At 41.4% G+C, this 21,676-nt stretch overlaps 1 protein-coding gene and 1 pseudogene across 2 annotated transcripts in view; both read right to left on the bottom strand.

Annotated features, from left to right (window-relative positions):
• Positions 1 to 259: 259 nt before the first annotated feature.
• Positions 260 to 379, bottom strand: LOC148453544 (5S ribosomal RNA; annotated as a pseudogene).
• Positions 380 to 8,031: 7,652 nt separating this feature from the next.
• Positions 8,032 to 21,676, bottom strand: part of GALNT13 (polypeptide N-acetylgalactosaminyltransferase 13) — a 531,019-nt gene continuing 517,374 nt past the window's right edge. Inside the window, exons 11-12 of one of the 2 annotated variants that reach the window (XM_088462018.1) lie at positions 14,692 to 14,889; positions 8,970 to 9,053 (exon numbers count right to left, since the gene is read on the bottom strand). In XM_088462018.1, coding sequence (XP_088318144.1) covers positions 14,704 to 14,889 — 186 coding nt within the window. In that variant the 3' untranslated portion in view covers positions 8,970 to 9,053; positions 14,692 to 14,703. Of the gene's footprint in view, positions 9,054 to 14,691; positions 14,890 to 21,676 lie in introns of both variants that reach the window. The other variant, XM_088462019.1, reaches the window with a different exon arrangement.

The raw sequence follows: 21,676 nt of genomic DNA, 5'->3' as shown, positions 1-21,676 counted from the left end.
AAATTAGAGATATAGGCGACTTAAATAGAAAAAATATGGTAAAAAATTACTATGGTGTAAATGGCTTCAAACCATCGATGGGATGCTGCTTTAGGATGGAGATGACTTATAGATAAAAAAGAAATATAGTTGACACTTAAGCAAATGTACTGAACACATAATGAATAACCAAGGATATACTCCAAAGCCAATACCCCAGTTCCAAACAAATCCAGAGAAGCACATGCAGGAGCTAAAGCTAGACATCCTTTGTAAAGATGATTTACAACACCTGGTATTCCTAGGAGGTCTCCCATCCAAGTACTGACCAGGCCAAACACTGATTAGCTTCCAAGGTCAGACGAGATCTGGCTTATCCAGTGTAAGTATGGTTGTAAAATGCTTGTTGGATGTTGGATTTTGGATTGCAGTAGTTGCCCTCAACTCTATGAGCATATCCAGGTGTAGTCAGATCACTACTGAGTAGCGGACAAAGATACATATCCAAAGGGGATGCAATCAGGAAACTGGCTGACAAGATCCCGACAGCTAGCTTCCCGACTGCTTTATCCAGGCGAGGGTTAAATGACGTGCGTCTATATCTAGACGCCTGTCATTTTCCCAACGCCGGGAGACAGGCGCCCGGCATCCCGATCGAAGGTATGCCGGGCACCGCGAGTGGACAGCCACGGGGGGGAGGGTTAGGTTTAGCGCACCCGGGGGGACTTAGTGTTAGGCACCCCCCCGGGAGGGTTAGGCTAGGGGGAGGGAGGGTTAGAGTTCGGCACCCCCGGGGGGGACTTAGGGTTAGGCACCACCCCCGGGTGACTTAGGTTTAGGCAGTGGGGAAGGGGAAGGAGTTAGGGTTAGGCACTTACAGGGTGGATTAGGGTTAGGCACTTGGGGGGAGGTTAGGGTTAGGCACTCCTAAGGAAGGTTAGGGTTAGGGGGGTTAGGTTAGGTTAGTTATTGCTTACCAGAGGACGATCGGGATTTCCAGCGCTGTCGGGCTGCCGCTGCCGGGATTTGGTCATCTGTCGGGCTGCCGCTACCGCCGGTATTTCATACCGATTCCATCCAAAGTCATCCTGGACCATATATAGTATCTAGTAAGAAAGGGTAACTGTGGATGAACTCACAGGAAAAAATTTGGTAATAAGCGTAAGATCAATAATAAAATTCACTAATCGTCCGCTAAGATTAAGGACTGAAAGATACCACATAAACAAAAGAGTATGTAGACATGAAATACCACGAGAGCACAGAACACGGAGACAAAACAGTCAATGTCAGCCGGCACTCCACAGAATATAATGTCATACTTGCCCTGGTGCCATCCAAGGTATGGTAGCCTGAATTGTAGAAAGTGAAAAAGCAGCGGCACTCACGGGACTTTCAATAAAGACTACTGGACACAGCAGTGTAGTTCAACGTACTTACATAACTGAAGTACAGGTGATTATTTGGTTAATGATAGGTCAGGGAGCGACCAATGGTGTCCTGTAAGTGTGTCAGCTGTTGAAAAAACCATAGTAGTGGCAAAATTTGCAAATTAATAATGATTGTGCGATAAAGTGGGGAGTTAGGGGTCTATTTACTAAGCTGTGTTAGGAGATAAAGTGAAAGGAGATAAGGTACCAGCCATTCAGCTCCTAACTGCCAAGTCACAGACTGCCAGGGCTGCCATCAGAAATTGTGGGGCCCGGTACTAACAAAATAGGCAGGGCCCCCGATGGTATAGGGCAGACTTGGGTGGAGCTGTAGATGTGGGTGGAGCTACTCCGGCGGTAGTGCAACAATTGGTGCATAAACCAGGGATGCTAAACATGGTGGGGGGGGTAAAGGGCAGGGAAGGATGGACACTACTGGGGTGGCATAAAGCAGGGAAGGCTGGTTGGTCTCAGGGGGGTGGCAAAGGGCAGAGAGGGCCAGCTGGACTAGGGGAGAGGCAAGGCAGTGAAGGCAGGCAGGCTGGAGATGGAGGGGACTCAAGGAAGACTGGCTGTACTGGAGCAGGGAAGAACGGCTAGCTGGCTGGACTAGGACATGGTAGGGGCGCAGGGAAGGCTGGCTGGATTGAGGGAGGGGCAGGGAAGGTAGGCTGGCTAAACTAGAGGGCTGGCTGTACTGTGGTGCGGTGGGCAAGGAATGAAGGTTGGCTGGACTGGGGAGGGGGCTTAGGGATGGCTGGCTAGACTGGGGGAGGGGCAGAGAACGTAGGCAGGCTAGCTGGAATGTGGGTTGGGCAGGAAAGGCAGACTTGCAGGACTGGGGGAGCAGGCAGGGAAGGTTGGCTGGTTGCTGGCTGGAATGGGGGGGAGTGCAGGGAAGGCAGGCTAGACTGGAGGGGGACAGTGCAGAGAAGGCAGGATGGCTGGCTGGACTAGGGGGTGGGCAGGCTGGCAGGACTAGGGGGCAGTGCAGGGAAGGCTGGCTATACTGGGGGGACAGTGCAGGAAAGGCATAATGGCTCGCTGGACTGGGGGGTGGGCAGGCTGGCTGGACTAAGGGGGCAGTGTAGGTAAGGCTGGCTGGACTCGTTCCCTGCGAGGATCAACATACCTGCACAAAGCAGGATTAACATACCCGCTCTTTTCATAGTACTTCCTGTCCTGAGAAAGAGGGGCGAGGAATGCACTGGGCGGGAGAGAGAGCATCAGCGCTGCGGCACGTGAACTATGGAGCTGGCCATGAGCCAATCATAGCTCAGAGAACGGCAGCCAATCAGAGCAGTCGCTTCTGATTAGCTGCCGTTCCGTGAGCTGTAATTGGAGCCGACTGCGAGCCAATCACAGCTCGAGGAACAGCAGCCAATCAGGAGAGGCTGCTCTGATAGGTTGCCCGGCAGTCCCCTCCTTATGGCGGCCCTGCAGACTGTGTTTAAAAAATGACAGTTAGGAGCTGATTGGCTGGTACCTTATCTCCGTTCACTTTATCTCCTAACACAGCTTAGTAAATAGACCCCTTAATCCTTTCTAAACAAACCAGGTAGTTTTGTTATGTATAGCCTCTTGTCACGCACATGTCACACATACTCAAGTGAGAGCTGTATATGACAAAACACTCTACAAAAATGGCCCCAATTAAAATATGTTATACTTGAGCAGAATCAGTGCTGTAAGCACTTATTTACAAAGTGTGAGGTGTAAAAATGTTGTGGTTTTCCACATTTGCTAAACATGCTATTACAATTATGAGCACTTGTATCATCATTGTTGCTTTTATGTTATAACACAGATGGAGAAAACATTTCCAGAAAGCACTAGAAAAACAAACAAATCTACAACAGGAACAATAAACTGTTAGATCTGATCTTTATTTTTTCTACAAAATTGTATAAATAGATTCATTTACAGCAATGAGTACAATTACACAATCTGGTAACTACCACATGTAAAAGTCTCTCTCCTTTAATCCTGCAATACTGCCATGATTTCCTTTACAGTAAGACATTTAGGAATCCAGATTCCTGTAAAGCCAACTAATTAGTACATATTAAAGCTTACACGGTACATATTAGTACATAAACAAGTAAATTCAATAACCGTGCTGGAACACAATTTTTCTACTGTTTTTTTTTTTATTTAACCAAATTTTATTAAATATTATTTAATAGACCTCTAAACATATAAAGCAAGGTGACATACATTAAAACATTAAAACCTACTAAAATATATATATTTGCCAGAACTTGAGATGTTTAACATTTTATAAACATTTGCTGGATATTTCAGTATAATCTACAGTATATACACACACATGCACACTTTAATGGCACGGCAATCAGTCTATAAGAATGTAAAAATAATGTCAAATGTCTGATCATAGAGAAAAATAGCTTGTACCTATCAATGTAGTGAATGTAAATATAATGGCAAATATCTCAAGCCTGTGTGAAGTATGGGATCATTTACATAATCATTTCAGAACATTTGACCTGGGTTTAATTTTTACTTGTACAGTATTTCATGTTTGGTGATCATTTAAAATTAAACAGTATTCTACCAAAACCAGTAAACTATTGCACCATAAGATAGTCTGGAGATTTTTAAAAACCAAAACACTCATGTAACATTTTAACATATTTGTTTTTCAAAAATAATTTTCGATGATATGCATTTTTTACCATCAATTAGATTAATTTCCAATTTCCGTTTCCCATTTAAACACACTTTAGAGGTCTGCCTATGTTGGATACTTTGCTCTCAGTACTTAAATGGTGTGGATTCAAACCAGTCAATTCTGTGCCTTAGGTATGTACAGTAGTTGTTTTAAAAATGTAAATAAATAACCAATAAAAAAATACATGATTGATAACTGCCAATTGTAAGACCAATTTCATAGGGTTTGAACTGAGTTACATGAATATCATAGACAGGGGATTGGCATCGATGGAACGACTGCCTGTTATTTGATGGTGCTAATAATAATTATTATTATTATTATTCTTAGTCTATAATTAGTAAAGAGTATTATATTGATTATATTATTCAAGATTTTTGCTTTTTTTTAAGCTTTGTATTCAAAGTCACAGAGTAAATTGTGCCAAAAACGTTTTTATTAAGTTAAAAATTTTTTTACAAAAAAGCAATTGTGAGAATTTAGTTCTGTCAATTAAAAAATATTTTAAATACTGAAACACGTTTTAGTACTATATACACTATTACTTTTTACACAAAACATTGAGGACACATAAGCAAGATTACTGCCTCTCAAAAACCATACTTGGTCCAATATATAAAGAAAGGTTTCCTTCTGGCCTTTAATATGTTAATTTTAGCACCATAATCAGGGCCAGATTAATAATGGGGCGGGTGATACTGCAGCTCCAGGCCAGTCCTAAAACATAGTCCCAGAGGCTCCTTCGGAGACCATTGTTGCAAGTAAGGTGGTACAGCGGGAGGGGGGGGGAGACAGAATAAAGCATAGAGGACAAGGAGGGGGGGTGGACAATACAACACATAGAGTACTGAGGGGTAGAGGACAACACAAGACATAGAGGGTGGGGAGAGGGGACAATAATAGATTAAGGGGAGAGAACAATACAAGACATAAAGGGTAGGACAATACAAGGCCTGGAGCTGCAATAGAGGGGTAGAGGACAACACAAGACATAGAGTACTGAGGGGTAGAGGACAACCCAAGACATAGAGGGTGGGGAGATGGGACAATAAAGGATAAAGGGGAGAGAACAATACAATACATAAAGGAAGGGAAGGACAATACAAGACTTGGGGGAGAGGACAATACAAAACATCATAGGAAGGAATCTAAAACTTACAGATAGGAAGACATAGAAAAGGTGGAGTGCACATTACAGGACATACACATTCAAGGGGGAATGTAGATACCCGCAAATATTAGGTATCACCCCAATGTACCATGGAGGGGCTGCAGCAGATATCTCCATATTTGTTGTGGTCTCTTAATTTCAAACAGCAGCCACAGCCCTCATAGATTCCTATAAGGGACGGAAAGCTGTCAGATTTACTAAGCTTGGCCCTGGCATCTTCAGATGGCTTTAGCCGCTGTAGCCTGTGTGCTGTGTTTTGCATAAAGTACCAGGAGAGTGTTCCTTTGAGTGTCCTTCGGAACCCTCTCTGGCAATGGCTGGCAAACATATGTAGACTGCACATGCATAGTTGCGCTCAGGGGTCCCGATAAAGGAGTCACTTCTCTCCTACGCACTTTACTTCTCTCCGACTAGGTCACCTCTCTCCGAACATATTGCAGGGACGGGCTTCTGTCCCAGCATATGAATTTTTACGCATTTGGCAGTATATCATTTCTTATTGCCACTAATAGCGGCAATCACAAATTACATTTATTGGGTCTAAAACCCAATAATTGATAAATATGCCCCTAAGAGCCATTTTTTTTTTGTCATCCTTGGTTCATGTCAACCAGTGATGTTTATCTACAGTATGTTCATTAGTATACTCTCACATTATTGATATAAGCAAAGAGGGGAGGGAAATTAAGTTGGTTAAGGTAGGAGTTACAGTTGCTATGTCTTACATTGTGCTAGCCACACCCTACAATCCCTGTACAGACCACACCCTGACAGCACTGGTCACACATATCCGGCATTGGTCACACACCCCTGTGGCATCACACAATAGGCCTTTCTTAATTTTTAGCTCCCGGCCCTTATGGACTTTTATCTGGCACTGACAGTAATAGCCCCTACTTGTAGCACAATAACCCTAATGCCCACAACATTAACTCCAATGCCAGGCTCAGTAGTTCCAATCCTACCCGACAACATTGTAGGGAGGTAAACTTTACTTATTCCAAAAGCTGTTTCACATACCTGTTAGAAGCTGCTGCTTCTTGGTGTGTCGCACATGCAGACGGACCAATCGGGTGCCACTTAAACACACTACAATTCTATTACAAAAACAAGGACCATGTGCTGGGATTGGATATGAACACAGATACAGTATTAGCAATTTCTTTCTATGAGCAAAAGATGGATCTGCTTATAAGACACAGTAAGAGGCTGGGTGTACGAGCAATAAGCGCTTCAGATGCCGCAAAATATATACAGAAGTTTGGCAACACATGTTACAATAATATCATGGAGCACGCAGGGAAGCTGATGCTTGTAACGGCAGCTATTGATGTACAGAGCAATAAAGGCTCATTCCATAAAAATGTTGCCTAAATAATTTTCATCAAATAAAAGTCATATATATGTGTATATATATATATATATATATGTAAATTATATATATATATATACATATACATATATATATGTATATATATAAAGTTATATTTGCCAGCATCCCACTATTTTCACAGCTGTTTCATGGCTGGAAATAAAGTTAATCGGCACAAAGTTTCTGACTGATTGCCAATCATTGATGGCCGCCAATCTGTGGGTCGGATCGGTAAATCGGGGCTGTAGATGTATGGACCCCTTAAGTATGCCTCTGACCTTCATCTTGTCTCTGGCAACCACCTCTCCCTCGAGCCTACATAACTGCTCCTTAGCTGCCACCCACCTATATGCAATTCCCTTCTACACTGACACAGTCTTCAAGAATTTAAACCATACTTGCCTACCTTTATATTTATGTTCCCGGGAGATGCCCGGGTAAGACAAGCAGTAGGGTGGCGATGGGGGGCAGGGCCTGACGATTTGTGTCATTAAGCCCCGCCCCCTCATGGCAAATTGCCGCGATTGGTTAAAATTTAAGTAGGGGGCAGGACCAAATTACGCAAATCAAGCAGAATCGCGTCATTAAGCCCCACCTCCTGCATGGAGACCCGCGATCGCCATGGAAATTCTCCCCATTATGCCCACTTCACTAGGAAGTGGGCAGAATGCAGGAGCAGTGCCTACCCTTCCAGGGGTGCGAGGAGTTAACTGAAAAATCGGGAGCCTCCCGCGAATTCCAGGAGGGTAGGCATGTATGATTTAAACACTTTCTCAAACCCTATGTGATCATTACATAGACCCTATACTACCGATACCGAGACACCCTCACTACTGTTCCAATCTCCATTCTGCGCCACACTCTCAGCAAGTGCCCTTTTAGAATGTAGGTTCTGAGGAGCAGGGCCCTCACTGCTATGACTATGTTTTCATGTCTGTTCTTATTTTGTCTGCTTTGAATGATCCTCTTTTATATATGTCCCTGGTTCTTGTGCATCTGATGTACTTCTTGATGAACCATATCCTGTACCTAAAGCGCACAAAGCCTATAGGCTATATCTCCTAATGTACATATAGACTAAGTGCCCCATTTGTGATTTGTGTCACTTTTATCTATTGCATACAATTCCACTCTGCTGAGAAGCAGAGCATAGCTGACCATGGCTGCCTCTGATGTGGTGTAGGACACCATACTTCATTACCGTATGTCAGTGGTGGCTCCAGAGGCGGGGCTGCAGTGCAGTTCAAAATTCAAATAGGGGAGTCACACCAACTGTCATTTCACACACTGCCAAACATCACTGGCTGGAACTCACTGGCAGTTGGTGTGACTCCCCTATTTAAATTTTGGACCTCTGGAGCCACCACTGCCGTATGTGCGAACCTCAACTCTGCCTTTGAGAACACTGGGCACACAAAGAGAGAGAGAACCCGAAACATGAAAGATAGAGTGGAAATAAGTGGGTCTGTTCTCTATATTTGCTTCATTACATAGAGCCCTAAATTTAGACAATTGTTGTAGCATGTGTTTCGGGAAATAAATTATATGTATGTTTTAATGACTGGTTTCGGAGTAATACTATGACAAAGTTTTTGTTCTTTTAATAACCACACAAATAAAAAGCAAGGAAATCCAGAAAAGAACAGACTGTTTAGCCTGGTTTAATTCAAAACATTCTTCTTGGTCCAGAATAGCAAGCAAACAGTACATCAAGTAGAGGAAAGTGCTCTGGAGACAAAACTAGACTCTAGATTACGCTTGAACAGCCTCTATGTATAATTCTTTTCAACAATACGCATTATAAGTGTTTCCTGGAAAGCCCTCAGAACACTGTACAATACAAATTGTACTTCTGTTGTGTAAATATTATTCGATGTTTAATATTGGACATATTCTATATATTTTTTTTATAATAAAATAGTTTTGTTACAATATACCCAATCTTTTAAATGCAATATTATCTGTAACAAATATAATTGTTTCCGGGGTTAGGTTGTATATACAGCTCCCAATATGCAGACTATTTTCTCTTGTACACAGGCACAATTTGCAGTTTGGCATGTACGGTCATGTATTGTTAACGGAAGAAAAATTAGAAAAAAAGTTCTATTTATGTCCTCCCAGCTGGATTCAAAGAGGTTTTCAATTATTATATGCCAGTAACAGTGACGAAAGTGTTATATTCCTTTCAAGTGTTCTTATAGCTGCTAATTAAGGTCCACTGACTGCAAAGTATAATAAAAGCAGCTTATTAACCGTCACTGAACCTTATGCACCCAAGGTCATGTTACGTAACAGCCATTGTTGGGACCGGCTTCCGTTACACTCCTTCATCGTGGGAAGCATTTTATCTTCGTCTGTAGGCTCATCCAAGCACTGGTTGCTGTTTATATGTTTCAATATAAAATGCTGCAAAAACATAAAAATAAATGCAAGTTGAATATCATATGCCACTGTATACAGAGGGTTCAACATGGACATTTCCAACATTTATTAAAGTAGCTAGTGTACAGTTCTACCAGTACATACTGTATATATGTAGATATGTGCGTGGACCCCCTTGTTTTGGTTTGGTTCTAATTCAACATTGTGTTTTGGTTTTGGCAAAACCACCCTCAAGTCTTTTGGTTTGGATTTGGTTTTGGGTCAGTTTTGGATACCTTAAAAATCGATGAAATTCAATTAATAAAATCGCAAAAATTCGATATAACAGCTAAAATCACGCAATTTGGACCTGTTTACATGCTATCCAAAACTCGAGTTTGTTTTTTAATAAGAGTTCCACACTGACTACAGAAACGATCCGGGACTCGGTTCAAGTCGGAACTCCAAAGTGATTCCGAACTAGAACTCGATTTGACTCGGAACCCCTAATTTCAGGTGTGTTTGTATTTCAGGAAAACCAAACCGCACATCTCTACTTATACATATTGTATTATATTGTGTTCAGTCATTTTGAGCAGTCTGTATATGTCATATTTATTAGTTACACCTAAAGGGGGATTCTGTCATCTGCAGTGGCAGTAGAGATATTCTTATGCTGTAGGAAAAGTGCTTTCTTAACTAACAAGTAAGTAACTAAAGTAACAGAATCAAAATTGAATCAAAAGTCGAACAAACTTCTCATTTGCTTATAATTAAATTAGTATGTTTAATTGTATGCACCTTATCAAAATATGCTTTGATTGTAATTAAGTTTCCACATGGATAATTCCGTATGGAAATAGATTACAACAAATAATAAGAGAAACTTCAAAAAGATATAATATAATGAACAATGTTAGAAAAAACCTTGTAGATTTTGGCACACATTTGATAATACTAATATTCAATATCAGTACAGTTTAATTACCATTGTTTTTTATTATTATTACCATTTTTATACAAAGATTAAAAGGTACGCAGGGTAAATCAAAATAATTTAATGTGTTTACTTTTAAGACGCTTGTGGACTGAAGCAATATAAATATGAGTATGCAGTACATTGATTCACTAGAAACCTGACATCACTGAAGTGGTACTTGGCTAATATTCCTGACTAAAAAGCTGCTGTTTCATTAATGTATATTCAGTCCACAAAATGGCTGCCTCCACATTGTATAGGTAACAGCTTCTTTTTAATTGACACTCACTTGATTTAACTAAAAGAATATTCTGTAATTGTTTTGTGCACTACTTTTTAAAAAATTGTTATTGCTATACTGTATATGGGTAGGCTTGCCATATCATCCCTTAATTCGAGACACATATGTATTACACAGATCCTGGGGCTGGCTGACTTCAAGTCTCCATTTCACCTGGTTTTCATGAGCCCCGTGTAATTCATATGTGTCCCAAATTAAATGGATGATATGGCAAACCTATATATGGTAGAGATGTGCGCGGACCCCCGAATTTTGGTTTTGTAAAAAAAAAACCTCAAATGTTATGGTGTTTTTGTTTGGATTCGGTTTTGAATTTCTTTAAAATTTATAAAAAACAGCTAAAATCATGTAATTTGGACCTGTTTCCATGCAATCCAAAACCTGGAAATTTGCTTTTTAAAGCCGACTTCCGAACTTACAACAGACCCTAGTCGGGACACGGTTCTACTTGGAACCCCAAAATGATGCGAACTGGGATTCAAATCGACTCGGAACCCCATAGTTCGGGTGTGTTCAGTTTTCAGGAAAACCAAATGTCACATCTCCTCTATACAGTATGGGCATATTTATCATAGGACCTATGACCAGTGAAAATGGGTATACAGTATTTGCAAGCGATAGGTCTTTAGCCATTACATTAAGTGGTTAGTACCGGTGATGGCAATGATATCGCAAGAAATAGACCATGTTGGCGTAAAGATTCACTGGGTTTCACCAGTAATAGCAGCCTTATGCCAAGCACTTGGAAGCCTATTTAACAAGGATCACATGCCAGGATGGCAATTCCTGAAAACATGATTCATTCCTGGAATAAAGCATTGTGTTCAATTGGTTCATTTTTTATATAGCTATTAGTACAACTGAAAAACAACGTTTGAACCAGCAAAGCCAGGTCATACATGTGCATGTACCCTAGGACTGGCCTGGTAAAGCAGTAAATTTACTCTTACAGCTCCAGCCAGTATATCAGGACATAGTTTAATGGTAAACCGTGGCGGTATGCATTCAGCATCCCGGCGGTCTGGATCGGGGTGTTAGGGGGGGTTAGGTTTAGAGTTAGGCACTAGAGGGAGGGTTAGGCACCAGGGTGGGGGTGGTTAGGGTTGGGCACTAGGGGGGAGGGTTAGGCATCGGGGAGGGGGTGGTTAGGGTTAAGCACTAGGGGGGAGGGTTAGGGTTAGGCACCGTGGAGGGGGTGGTTAGGGTTAAGCACTAGGGGGGTGGGTTAGGGTTAGGCACAATTAGGGGGAGTTAGGGTAGGGAGAGGGGGTGGGTTACCATACTAGCCAACAAGTGTTGGTATGTTAACCCTTTCGGGATGCTGGCATCGGGATTCTAATAGCCGGGATCCCGAGCGCTAGCATCTCATACTGATCCCACTGTGGCAATAATAGGGTATCCTCGCTATAAGTGGTGCTAGAAGATCCCCCGCATTGACATCTGTTCTTAAACAGGCCCCAGTGACACAGAAAACTAGTAACACTATGTGTCCCATTAACAATTGAGCCAGGACAATGTTTTATTACATACACAGTAGTAATGAACGGTCAGTGAATTTGTAAGAGAAATCCGGGTATACTATGCAAAGTCTCCCTAAGTAATATTCAGATATTCGTTTTAAAATGCAAGCATGCAGTCACATTGTCGACATTCAGAATGTCAGCACTGTAATGGAATGGTTCTGAATGCCGACATTCATAATATTGACATTAAATAATGTCAACATGTTCAAAATGTCCACATTATGCATGTTCTACTAATGAACAAATGAGCGGGAGGGATAGGCTGCGGTTAGGGCAAAATAGTACTGTCGACATTATCACTGTTTAAATGCATAATGCAGTATCAACATTGACAATGTTGACATTCAAACCATAATATAATTTTCCTTGTTGACATTCTGAATGTCAAACTCGTGTACCACACCCAAAATGAGGAGGCTTGTACTCTAAATTTATATATATATCATTATCTGTATGTATATATTCCCTAAACTAACTATGACAGTAAATGTTTTAACACTACTAAATATAAATGTAAAGTAAAAGGGATTTATTTACTAAAGTGCAGGTTTTTAGAAGTGGAGATGTTGCCCATAGCAACCAATCAGATTCTAGCTATTATCTTCTAGAAGGTGCTAGATAAATAAGTAAAATCTGATTGGTTGCTATGGGCAACATCTCCACTTCTAAAAAAAACTGCACTTTAGTAAATATACCCCTACTGTAAGTCTCCACATTTTAGCAGAGCTTAAACTGTAATGGTCACTGCTAAGCACTAACAATGGTTGTGATACACTTCTCCCCTTATTTTCTCTCAAACGTACAACCTACACCTTCTTTATGACTTTCATGCATTAACCAGTATATCGTCTCACCTATTGGAACTTTACATAGAAATGTTGCCCTGCAACTATTTACAAACACTGATACCTTAATGATATGTACAGTAGATCCTTCACAGTAAAAGAAACACGAAAGAGTGACTATGGCTATATTAAAATTTTAGGAGCTCATTCAGACCTGCTCCCTAGATACGTTCACTCGCAGCCTGCGTATGCAAATCCAGTGCATGCCCAGCAAGGCAGGCGATCACACGGTAAGGCATTAGCATGCCCACTATGTCTTGGCGTGCGATTACTTAGTGTATGCAGATGCCCACCAGCCATTCTTAAGATGCCCACTTGCGCACGTCATCTCCTGGAAGCGCATGTAAACATTTCTAACATCGAGCACCACCGGATGCGATTGCAGCGCTTGAGGTTGACTATACCCTTCTGCAAGCACTGCGATCACTTCAGAGTGAAATCCCACCAAGTGTACTATGACGCTGCCTTTTAATTATGCACTCCTCTGAAACGGCGTTGAGATGTTCAGGCACGCCTGCGTTCACACCTCCACTCCCCCGTTTCCAGTAGCCAGCCCCTGTCACCACTCACACACGACTTCTCCTGTCACTTACTCTGCTGGACAGTCTATGCGCAGCGAGCGAACGCATCCTGATCTCTCGAACTGATTAGCGCATGCGCATTGCGATGCATGTGCAGATTGCAAATATCAGCCAGCTACGAGCGTTCGCATCATAGCGAACGGGTCTAAATCAGCTCCTTAGGTCTAGATTTGAAACCTTAGGGTCAATCTTATTGTCTGTAAAGTGTGTGCCATTGCTGGCGTAAAAATGCCAGCAATGGCACCTGAACTCTCAGCCCTCGTGGCCCGCTCTGAGCCCGAATTCGCACAATTTTGCTCGCAGCCCTATGGGGCTGTGAATATTTTTGTGTGAGTTCAGGTTGCCATAAAGTGCGGTTGTTGCCGCGATGACTCATACCTGCGGACTATTGCATTGACCCCTCAAGTTGTAAAATATACTCTTACAGCAGGATATATTGTTACTTTATAAATTGTTGAACAATAACACATCATTTTACAGTATACTGATTACATATATCTGCATAGTGACAATAAAAAAAGAGCTTACAGTACATAGTGCTAAAATGAAATAGCAGACACAGAGGGCGACTTGTTTTAATGCACAAGTCTTTACCCATATTATTCACATGTAGCGGCCTGTTTAGCATGAGCAAATAAATATATACAGTATGTATATTTTTTCCCCTAACCTTATTAGCTATTTATTGCTGGGAACGCTGTCTGAATGGCCAATTTGTAATCTACTGTATACATGCTTACCAATCTGCCACTCGATATGTCTGGCCTGACATCACAACTGGGCGGGCATTTACATGCCCGTCCAGTTGTGATGTCAGTGTTGGAGGGTTGACTTTACACACAGTCAGATCACAGCATCGGCTGTGCTGCAAGGCCGAGCTCATATGTCTAGGAATAACGTAGTTCACAGACACACCGGGTCTACACACCCGCTTATGGACTCGCAATATATCGATCATCGATAAAATGAATGATATATATCGACAAGCATGTACCCAGCTTAAGTGTAAACTTAGCTGAGGAAAACCCTACGCCTCTAGTCAATTACCCCTACAGTATATCAAAGCTGAAATGTGGACCCGGAATTCAAGGAATTCGGCCACATTATATAATTACAGCAGTTTATAGACAGGACCAGGTGGAAGTAAAGAGCCTAAAGTGATAGAGGTAAGCGCTGGATTATGGTAAGAAGGTAAGTATTACTTGTGTCTTCTACTAATACAAGTTGTTTTAGGAAAGGTCATTTAACAGTAAAGAGAAAACCAGTGAATGGAAAGGCCCCTTCAAACCATTCAAATAAATGTACCTAAGTACTACCCTTAAACATTATTGTCTTAATTAAATCAATTGAACTGATAATGAAACTTATAGACTTAGTATTTCATGCTAGTGAGTATTTTAGCTGTTGGGTAATGTACAGAATGTATAATATTAGCAATATTACAAGATACCAACCTCAGATAGTTTTCACAGAAAATAATCAGTGGGGCTGTAAAAAATATTTCTAAAAACCTCCAGTCGGGTATAGTTTCTCAGTGTCCACGATTGCCGCCTGTAGCCATTACAGTACTCCACAGTAGGGCCAAATGTGCCATCCTCTATTTGGCTTAAAGTCAAACATGATTGGGTTATGATATGGAGAAATGAATGGGTCTGTGCAACAGAAAATAAAACAAGTGAAAGCAGAAACTCAGCAGGATTAATGAATGATAAATGGAAAAAGCATTAACTTATACATGAATAGGACGAAGAGTTCACACATAAGCATGGATTGTTTCTATCCATGGCTGATGGGCGTTTGGCTATTACAAGGACACACAATGCTCACTTTATTAAAGAGGAACTGTTAACAGATGGACCTGGGTAGAGATAAAACATAATGTAACATTTATTTCCCTTCCTGTTCACCAGGTAGAGAGTGCAGCAAACCAGCCTGACTAGAACTGTTGTGTATGATGACACTACTCTCAGATCTCTACTGGTGACACTGTAGACCTAGATCAAGAGTGTAGAGCAACCATTGATGACCATACGGTGCACACAACCTGCTGTTCCCATTCCCTGTAGTTGAAGGGTATTTGAGGGAGATCACTTGTATCTGTTTCTAGTGAATTCAATTCTCTAGATTCCCCAGTGCCAGATCCTGTTTAAGTCATACTGTAGCCATAAAGGGGAAAACGTTGGCCATAATTACTACAGGAAATAAATGCGCCATTATGCCTGTATGTTGCATCTTGCGGTGTACCTGGTATCTATCCTCACGCTTGGATTTGGTACTAGTCATCATCAGTCTATACTTGGTGCAATAGTCCATTCTTCTGCCCAACTCTGCATGGCACGTAATTCATCCACACACCCTCACTGACCTTTTCCTACATGTGACTGTACCAATACCAACCAGTTACACCCCTTCAGTCACAAGTGGAGATATGGCTGAAATTGCAAACAACTCCGCATCACTTGAATTTGCATGGTTCCGGAGCACGTGCAATGCAAAAACACACAAGGTACGTTCTGCAAGCTGGCATACATTCAGCTCTGCATCAGGCCTAATGAGACTACCTCGGTGATTACACTATACACAAAGTTCTAATCAGGATTTACTCTGTGGGTTTATACAACAGAGTTCCATCTATGCAATATATTTAGGCAATATAAGCATTAATGATAACATGATAATTGCATAAATACATTATTTGAGGAAGACTGTGTTTCCTGTATATAAGAAGAAAATATTTAGGCTCCTGGGTGCTTTGTATATGGGGGAAAAAAAGTGTCTGTGTCCAAAATGTGGATGGAGTTTCCAAAGCAACAGTTTTATATCAATACACAAACCACAGCATGTATTAACCTGTGTTTGCATTTAATGTGCATCAGTTTGAAAAGATCCAAACCACATGCAGTATCTAGCAAACAGCATGAGGTTTGGCCCAAACTGCTGGTTTTCAAACCAGAGTTCATGCCAAAACCATTTGTGATTGAAACATGACATTTTAATGTGCGACTTCCAGTTGTTTCACCAAAACATGCAGGATTGTGACCTCAGGTCATCGAAATATGTAGACTTGGCAAATCCTTGATAATATGTTTCTCCATACACCTTCCCCCATGTCCCTCCACTGTGGGAGGAGGGGGTATCAATGTAAAGCAGGAGGGGGTATTGATTTAATGTGGGAGGAGGTTATTGATGTACTGTAGTAGGCACTATTAAGGATAAGTACATTAATGTAATGTGGGAGTTGGGGATGAGCGTTAATGTAATGTAATCCACTTGGCATACTAATGTAATTGTACAGTTTTACGGACATGCTATATATAAATACATGTCAGTAATTATAATGTGGCTGTTTGTGGAGGTTATTATTGCAATGTGAGGATTGTTCATGTATCGGTGCAGCAGGTAAAGGCTATTCATTTGAAATGGGATCTTTTATAAAATGTGGGTACCATAAATGAATATAGAGATTATTATGGTTTATTAATATATATTGTTTGAGATAACTGAATATGTATAAAATGTGGGGACTAATAATTTAATGATGGGTCTAGTTGGGTGGAAGGTGCCAGTTTATTAAACGTAGATGTTATTGATTTAATGTTGGAGATGGTTGGTAGGAGGACAAAGGCCCTCATTCAGAGCCGTACGCTCTGAGCAGAGCGCACGCTCTGAATGAGGGCCGGGCTCCATTTTCATGGAGCGTCCTCCTGGACGCTCGTATAGCTGTGGGTCACCACCCACAGGCTATACGAGCGTGCTTTTTGATGGCCGCGATGGTCGAGACCATCGCGACCATCTAAATTGCGAGCCGGAGCCTGCGGTTGAGGTTTTCAACCGCAAGCTCCGGAGTGATTTTGGCTCTATCAGAGCCAAAATCACTCCCACTGACATCACTAGTGATGTCAGTGGGCCGGCTTCTGACGGGAGGCGTTCCCGTGGGAACGCCCCCGTCAGGGAGGCACGCCCCCGGCACGCCCACCAAAGGGGGCGTGCTGTCAATCAACATTGACAGCACACCCCCTTTGATCGGACACAACGAGCGAAGGACTTTCCTTCGCTCGTCGCGTCTGGCGCATGCGCATGACTGAGCTCCCTCCGTCGTGCGCATGCTCAGTGCATAACATCGACCCACTTGCGAGCGGACAGCCGCTCGCGAGTGGGTCTGAATCAGGCCCAAAGTTAGATATGTTAAATTTGTTTTCAGTAAGGGGGTATATTTACTTAAGTTCCGATTATTAAAAGTGGAGATGTAGCCCATAGCAACCAATCAGATTCTACTTATCATTTATCTACCACCTTCTAGAAGATAATAGCTAGAATTTGATTGGTTGCTATGGGCAACATCTCCACTTCTAAAAACCTGCACTTTAGTAAATATACCCTTAGGAGTGTGTGAATTCCTCAAAGTTGTAACTGGGGGTGACACCAGGGCTGGTGCTACCATTAGGCAACCTTAGGCAGCTGCCTAAGGGTGCCGGCCACTGGAGGGCGCTGCTGAGTCCACAAAACAAAAATGAATGGCATAATTCATGGCTGAGTGTCATATAATGAGTTTGCGACAGTGTTAAGAGGTACATTATGATTTTGGCGCTCTGCTGTGTGTAATATTCTATAAAGTATATTATGAATTTGGGACACTGCTGTGTAGCATGTTATTTAACTGGGGAGACTGATGTGTGGCATTTTATGAATTGGAGGGAGCAGGGGCGGTTGATGAAATGTTGCCTAGGGTGCCCAGAAACCTTGCACCGGCCCTGGGTGACACCTATATAACCTAAATTGATACAAATAATACCATACAATTGGTAATTTCCTATTGCTGAAATGCATCAAATAGACATGATTGGCACAGGAATTGTGTGTCACGCCACTACACCGAGGACATGCATAATTGTATCACTGACCACCTGAATATTGATAGTGATATTTATGCTCTCTGGTTAGGGCCAAATTAACAAGTTTGTAATCTATATTGTAGATCCAAAATCATTAGGTAGTCTAGGGAGCCTCTAGAAGGTTTAAATCATGACACTGTCACTTCTGGCTGGGAAAGCAGATATATAAAGGCAATCATCTTTTCAGTGCATGTTTAGTAATGTGCCTGGGATGGGAGAGCAGGGAGCCAGGCGAGCAAGATGAGCGCTGAGCACATCCACCCCAGCCAAGGGAAAGACGGAGATAATGGACTGGAAGGTGAGTATGGGGGGAGGACTTTGCAGTTGGAGAGCCCGTGATTCTGCCGGGAGCCGGCCAGGCCAGGGAGGTGGCAGAATGGGTTGGGTAGCGGCAATGTGTGGGGGCCCCTTGATGACTACTCAATCTATTATCCAGCCCTGCACATTGAAACAGAGATTGAAAAAGCACTAGATATTTTGCGCAGGACAGAAATGGCTTTGGAGTGTGCTGTTTCCCAAACCAATGTTGGACACACTCAACCATTATATGGTTCCTAGCTTTTAAAATTGCAAGTATGGTTTGAGCTTTTGCAATTTGATGGAAGGTTTTGCATTAGATATACTGAATTGAACAGTTTACAAATTACACATCAAACTGCACGCAAAATTTATTTTGCTTGGTGATGTGACGATACAATGGATGTCTTGAAAAAAGTACAATACATGGATCAAACTGTTGACCCTTGAAGCTATGAAAATGTTTAAATGATACCCCCATACACCTGCCCCTCCACCAAACCACCAGCACCCAACATTTTTCATGATGCCCCTCATTTTTTTTCTAGTTGCCTGAAGAGAAGTTTAGCTTCTCCTAAGTAAACTTGAGATTCCCGGCAGAGTTCTGCCTATTAATCAGTTTCTCAGATGTATGCACGTACTGTACTTTGCTTACCCAGACTTTCAGATGCCTACTTTTAGTAAAATAATTACAGCAGGTTGTGTGATTCAAGAACAGATTCATAGAACTAAACTGCCTGTCTTACAAAGGCCATAATAAATATTGGGTGTGGGAATATAATTAATCCTTACAATGACATAGACTTTTTTACTTTTATGATAAAGTCTGCTGCCTGTTTAGGAAAGCTTTTTTCCTCGCTGTATCCTTGCTTTGGCCATGTCTATACACCCCCTCCATCACCTGTTACAGCCTCTTTGGTGCAGGAAGTCGTAAAGCCAAATAATGCGTATTGAGGATTTACCAGCAAGCGCACCTAAAAAAGAGCCAGTTTAAAGGAAAAAAAGATTCAACTTGCACTTAATTCCAACTCTGTGTGAGGCCCGAAATGTTGGTCTCAGTTAAAGCTGCAATCTTACAAATAATTTTTTTATATAGATTTGTATCTTTGTAACATGAAGCTGCAAGTCTTACTTTCCAGGATATACCCCTATAACTCAGTCTTCCCTTACAAACTTGCTTTGTTTGAGACATATATATGGCTGCCACTACAAAAAAAGGTCCTATCATGTGGAAGCATTTGCTTTCCATTTGTTCTCCAGGAGAGTACTAGTATGAGCCAGTCAATCACCCTTCTCCTCATGGGTCACCTGATGTAATGGCTGAGGAAGAATAAGGATTATACCATGAAGTTGCATGCCGATAAGAGGGATCTTCCAAAAAACTCTCTGCACATCGCATCATAAGCCATTGTCACTGTAGTCACATGACACTTAGCAAACTGTAAATAATTATTTACAAAAAATTGTAGATCATAAATTTGAAAAAAAAGGCTGTTTTTTTTTTTTAAACGGTTTTCATTCTGAACAGATTTACTACTGATAAAACCACATCAAAACTGACGGAGAAGCACCACTTTCACAATCTCTCTAGTTTTTTCAATGGAAAAATACAAAACGGAACATTTATCTTGGTGAAACCACCGAAACAAAAACAAAAACAACACACTGGAAAACAGAGATAAAAACCTCTTCAGTAATGGGTCATGCTACTGTACTTAACATTGGCCTGGTCCTAGAGATACCCAGCCCAATACTGTAGCTTTGGGGTTCTTATAGTACCCATGGCTGGTAGGTACTATGGAAATTAAATACTCTGTGTTACCTCTTTGCATTATTTATGAAATAATGATGCCCCTTATTTAATCTAATAAATCATGGTGCCGTCTTTTTTTTTAAATTCTGTTTATTGCAGGGTAATAAATAAATATTTACCTACTATCATCTTATTTTGTTGATCTGAAGAATCCATGAAGAAAGAAGAAAAAAAGCCACATAATGTATAAACAAAGCGGTCTGCTCATGAGAAGTTGTCCTCGCAAAATGAGTTTATGTCCTGTAAGCCTGCTTCCGTAATATACTGAATGTGTGCAGCCAATCAGGACTTGTTATTGAGGAGAAGAGAGAGTTTATATAGCAATGGTGGTTTAACTTAAACCACATCACATGAGACTTTGAAACCACTGCACATTACTGACATTATAACCTTAACCATTGGCTTCTGTAAAGAGCCCTTCAGAACAGGTCACTGTCTGCTGCATGTGTGAGTAACCTTCCACATTCTGCATGACACCACTAGTTCAAAACACATTTGCTACCTTGCAGAGAGCATAAATATCACATACACCAGGGTTATGTACTTGATATAATACAGATATATAATACAGACTTTTTTGCAAATTTGCCAATACATAGTTAGCAAAGAAAATGTATTAGTAACTATATGATGTAAACCCCCAAATCTGTTGACAAATTCATTCTCTCTTCCTTAAGCTGTGGCAAATATTGGAGGAAATATGTAAATTATGTAGACTCTTAAATAACCAATTTGGTTTGATTGGATAATTAGCAATAATATGATAGTTTTATTCCCCTTGCAGCAATCATTAGGTTTTACGCAGAAAGGAAACAAGAGTGAAGCAAGGTACTGCCTAGAAACCTCTGAAGTGTAACATTCACTTGTGTGTATATCTTTAAACTGCACATGTGCTTGTGTGAATAAAGTAGCTGGAACCCGCAGTGTTTTCAGCCAGTTTCAGTGGAAATTTGCTGAATGTAATACAAGTAGGTTGCAACTTATGGGGAGATGTATCAAAGCTTGGAGAGAGATAAAGTACTAACCAATCAGCCTTTGTCATTTGACAGTGTTTGATAAATGACAGAAGCTGATTGGTTGGTACTTTATCTCTCACCACTTTATCTCTCTATAAGCTTTGATAAATCTTGGCAACCATTTTGTGATGTGTGGCAGCTTAAACAAATCACCCCCGTTGGCATTCCTGCGTGTCTGCTAGAAACACACTTTTTTTCCCCTTTAAATGAATGGGGTCCTCCCCTCTAAGTTTAACTAGCACTAGCTCTTGTGCCTAGGTTGGTAGGGTTAAAATTGAGATGGAAAATTGTGTACCCCCCCCCCCCCACAACTTTTCATTTACCAGCACTAGGCTTTATCAGCCAAGACTAGTGGAAGCATAGAAGAGAGACCCCCAGTATGGGGTTCCCCAGCCATGAATCCACCAGCTCTAGGCAAGTT

Source organism: Taudactylus pleione, unplaced genomic scaffold, assembly GCF_031769625.1.
Source record: "Taudactylus pleione unplaced genomic scaffold, aTauple2 ptg001137l, whole genome shotgun sequence".
In the NCBI taxonomy this organism is placed as follows: Eukaryota; Metazoa; Chordata; class Amphibia; order Anura; family Myobatrachidae; genus Taudactylus; species Taudactylus pleione.
The sequence above is the reverse complement of the archived record's forward strand: the minus strand, read 5'-3'. Positions and strand labels throughout refer to the sequence as shown.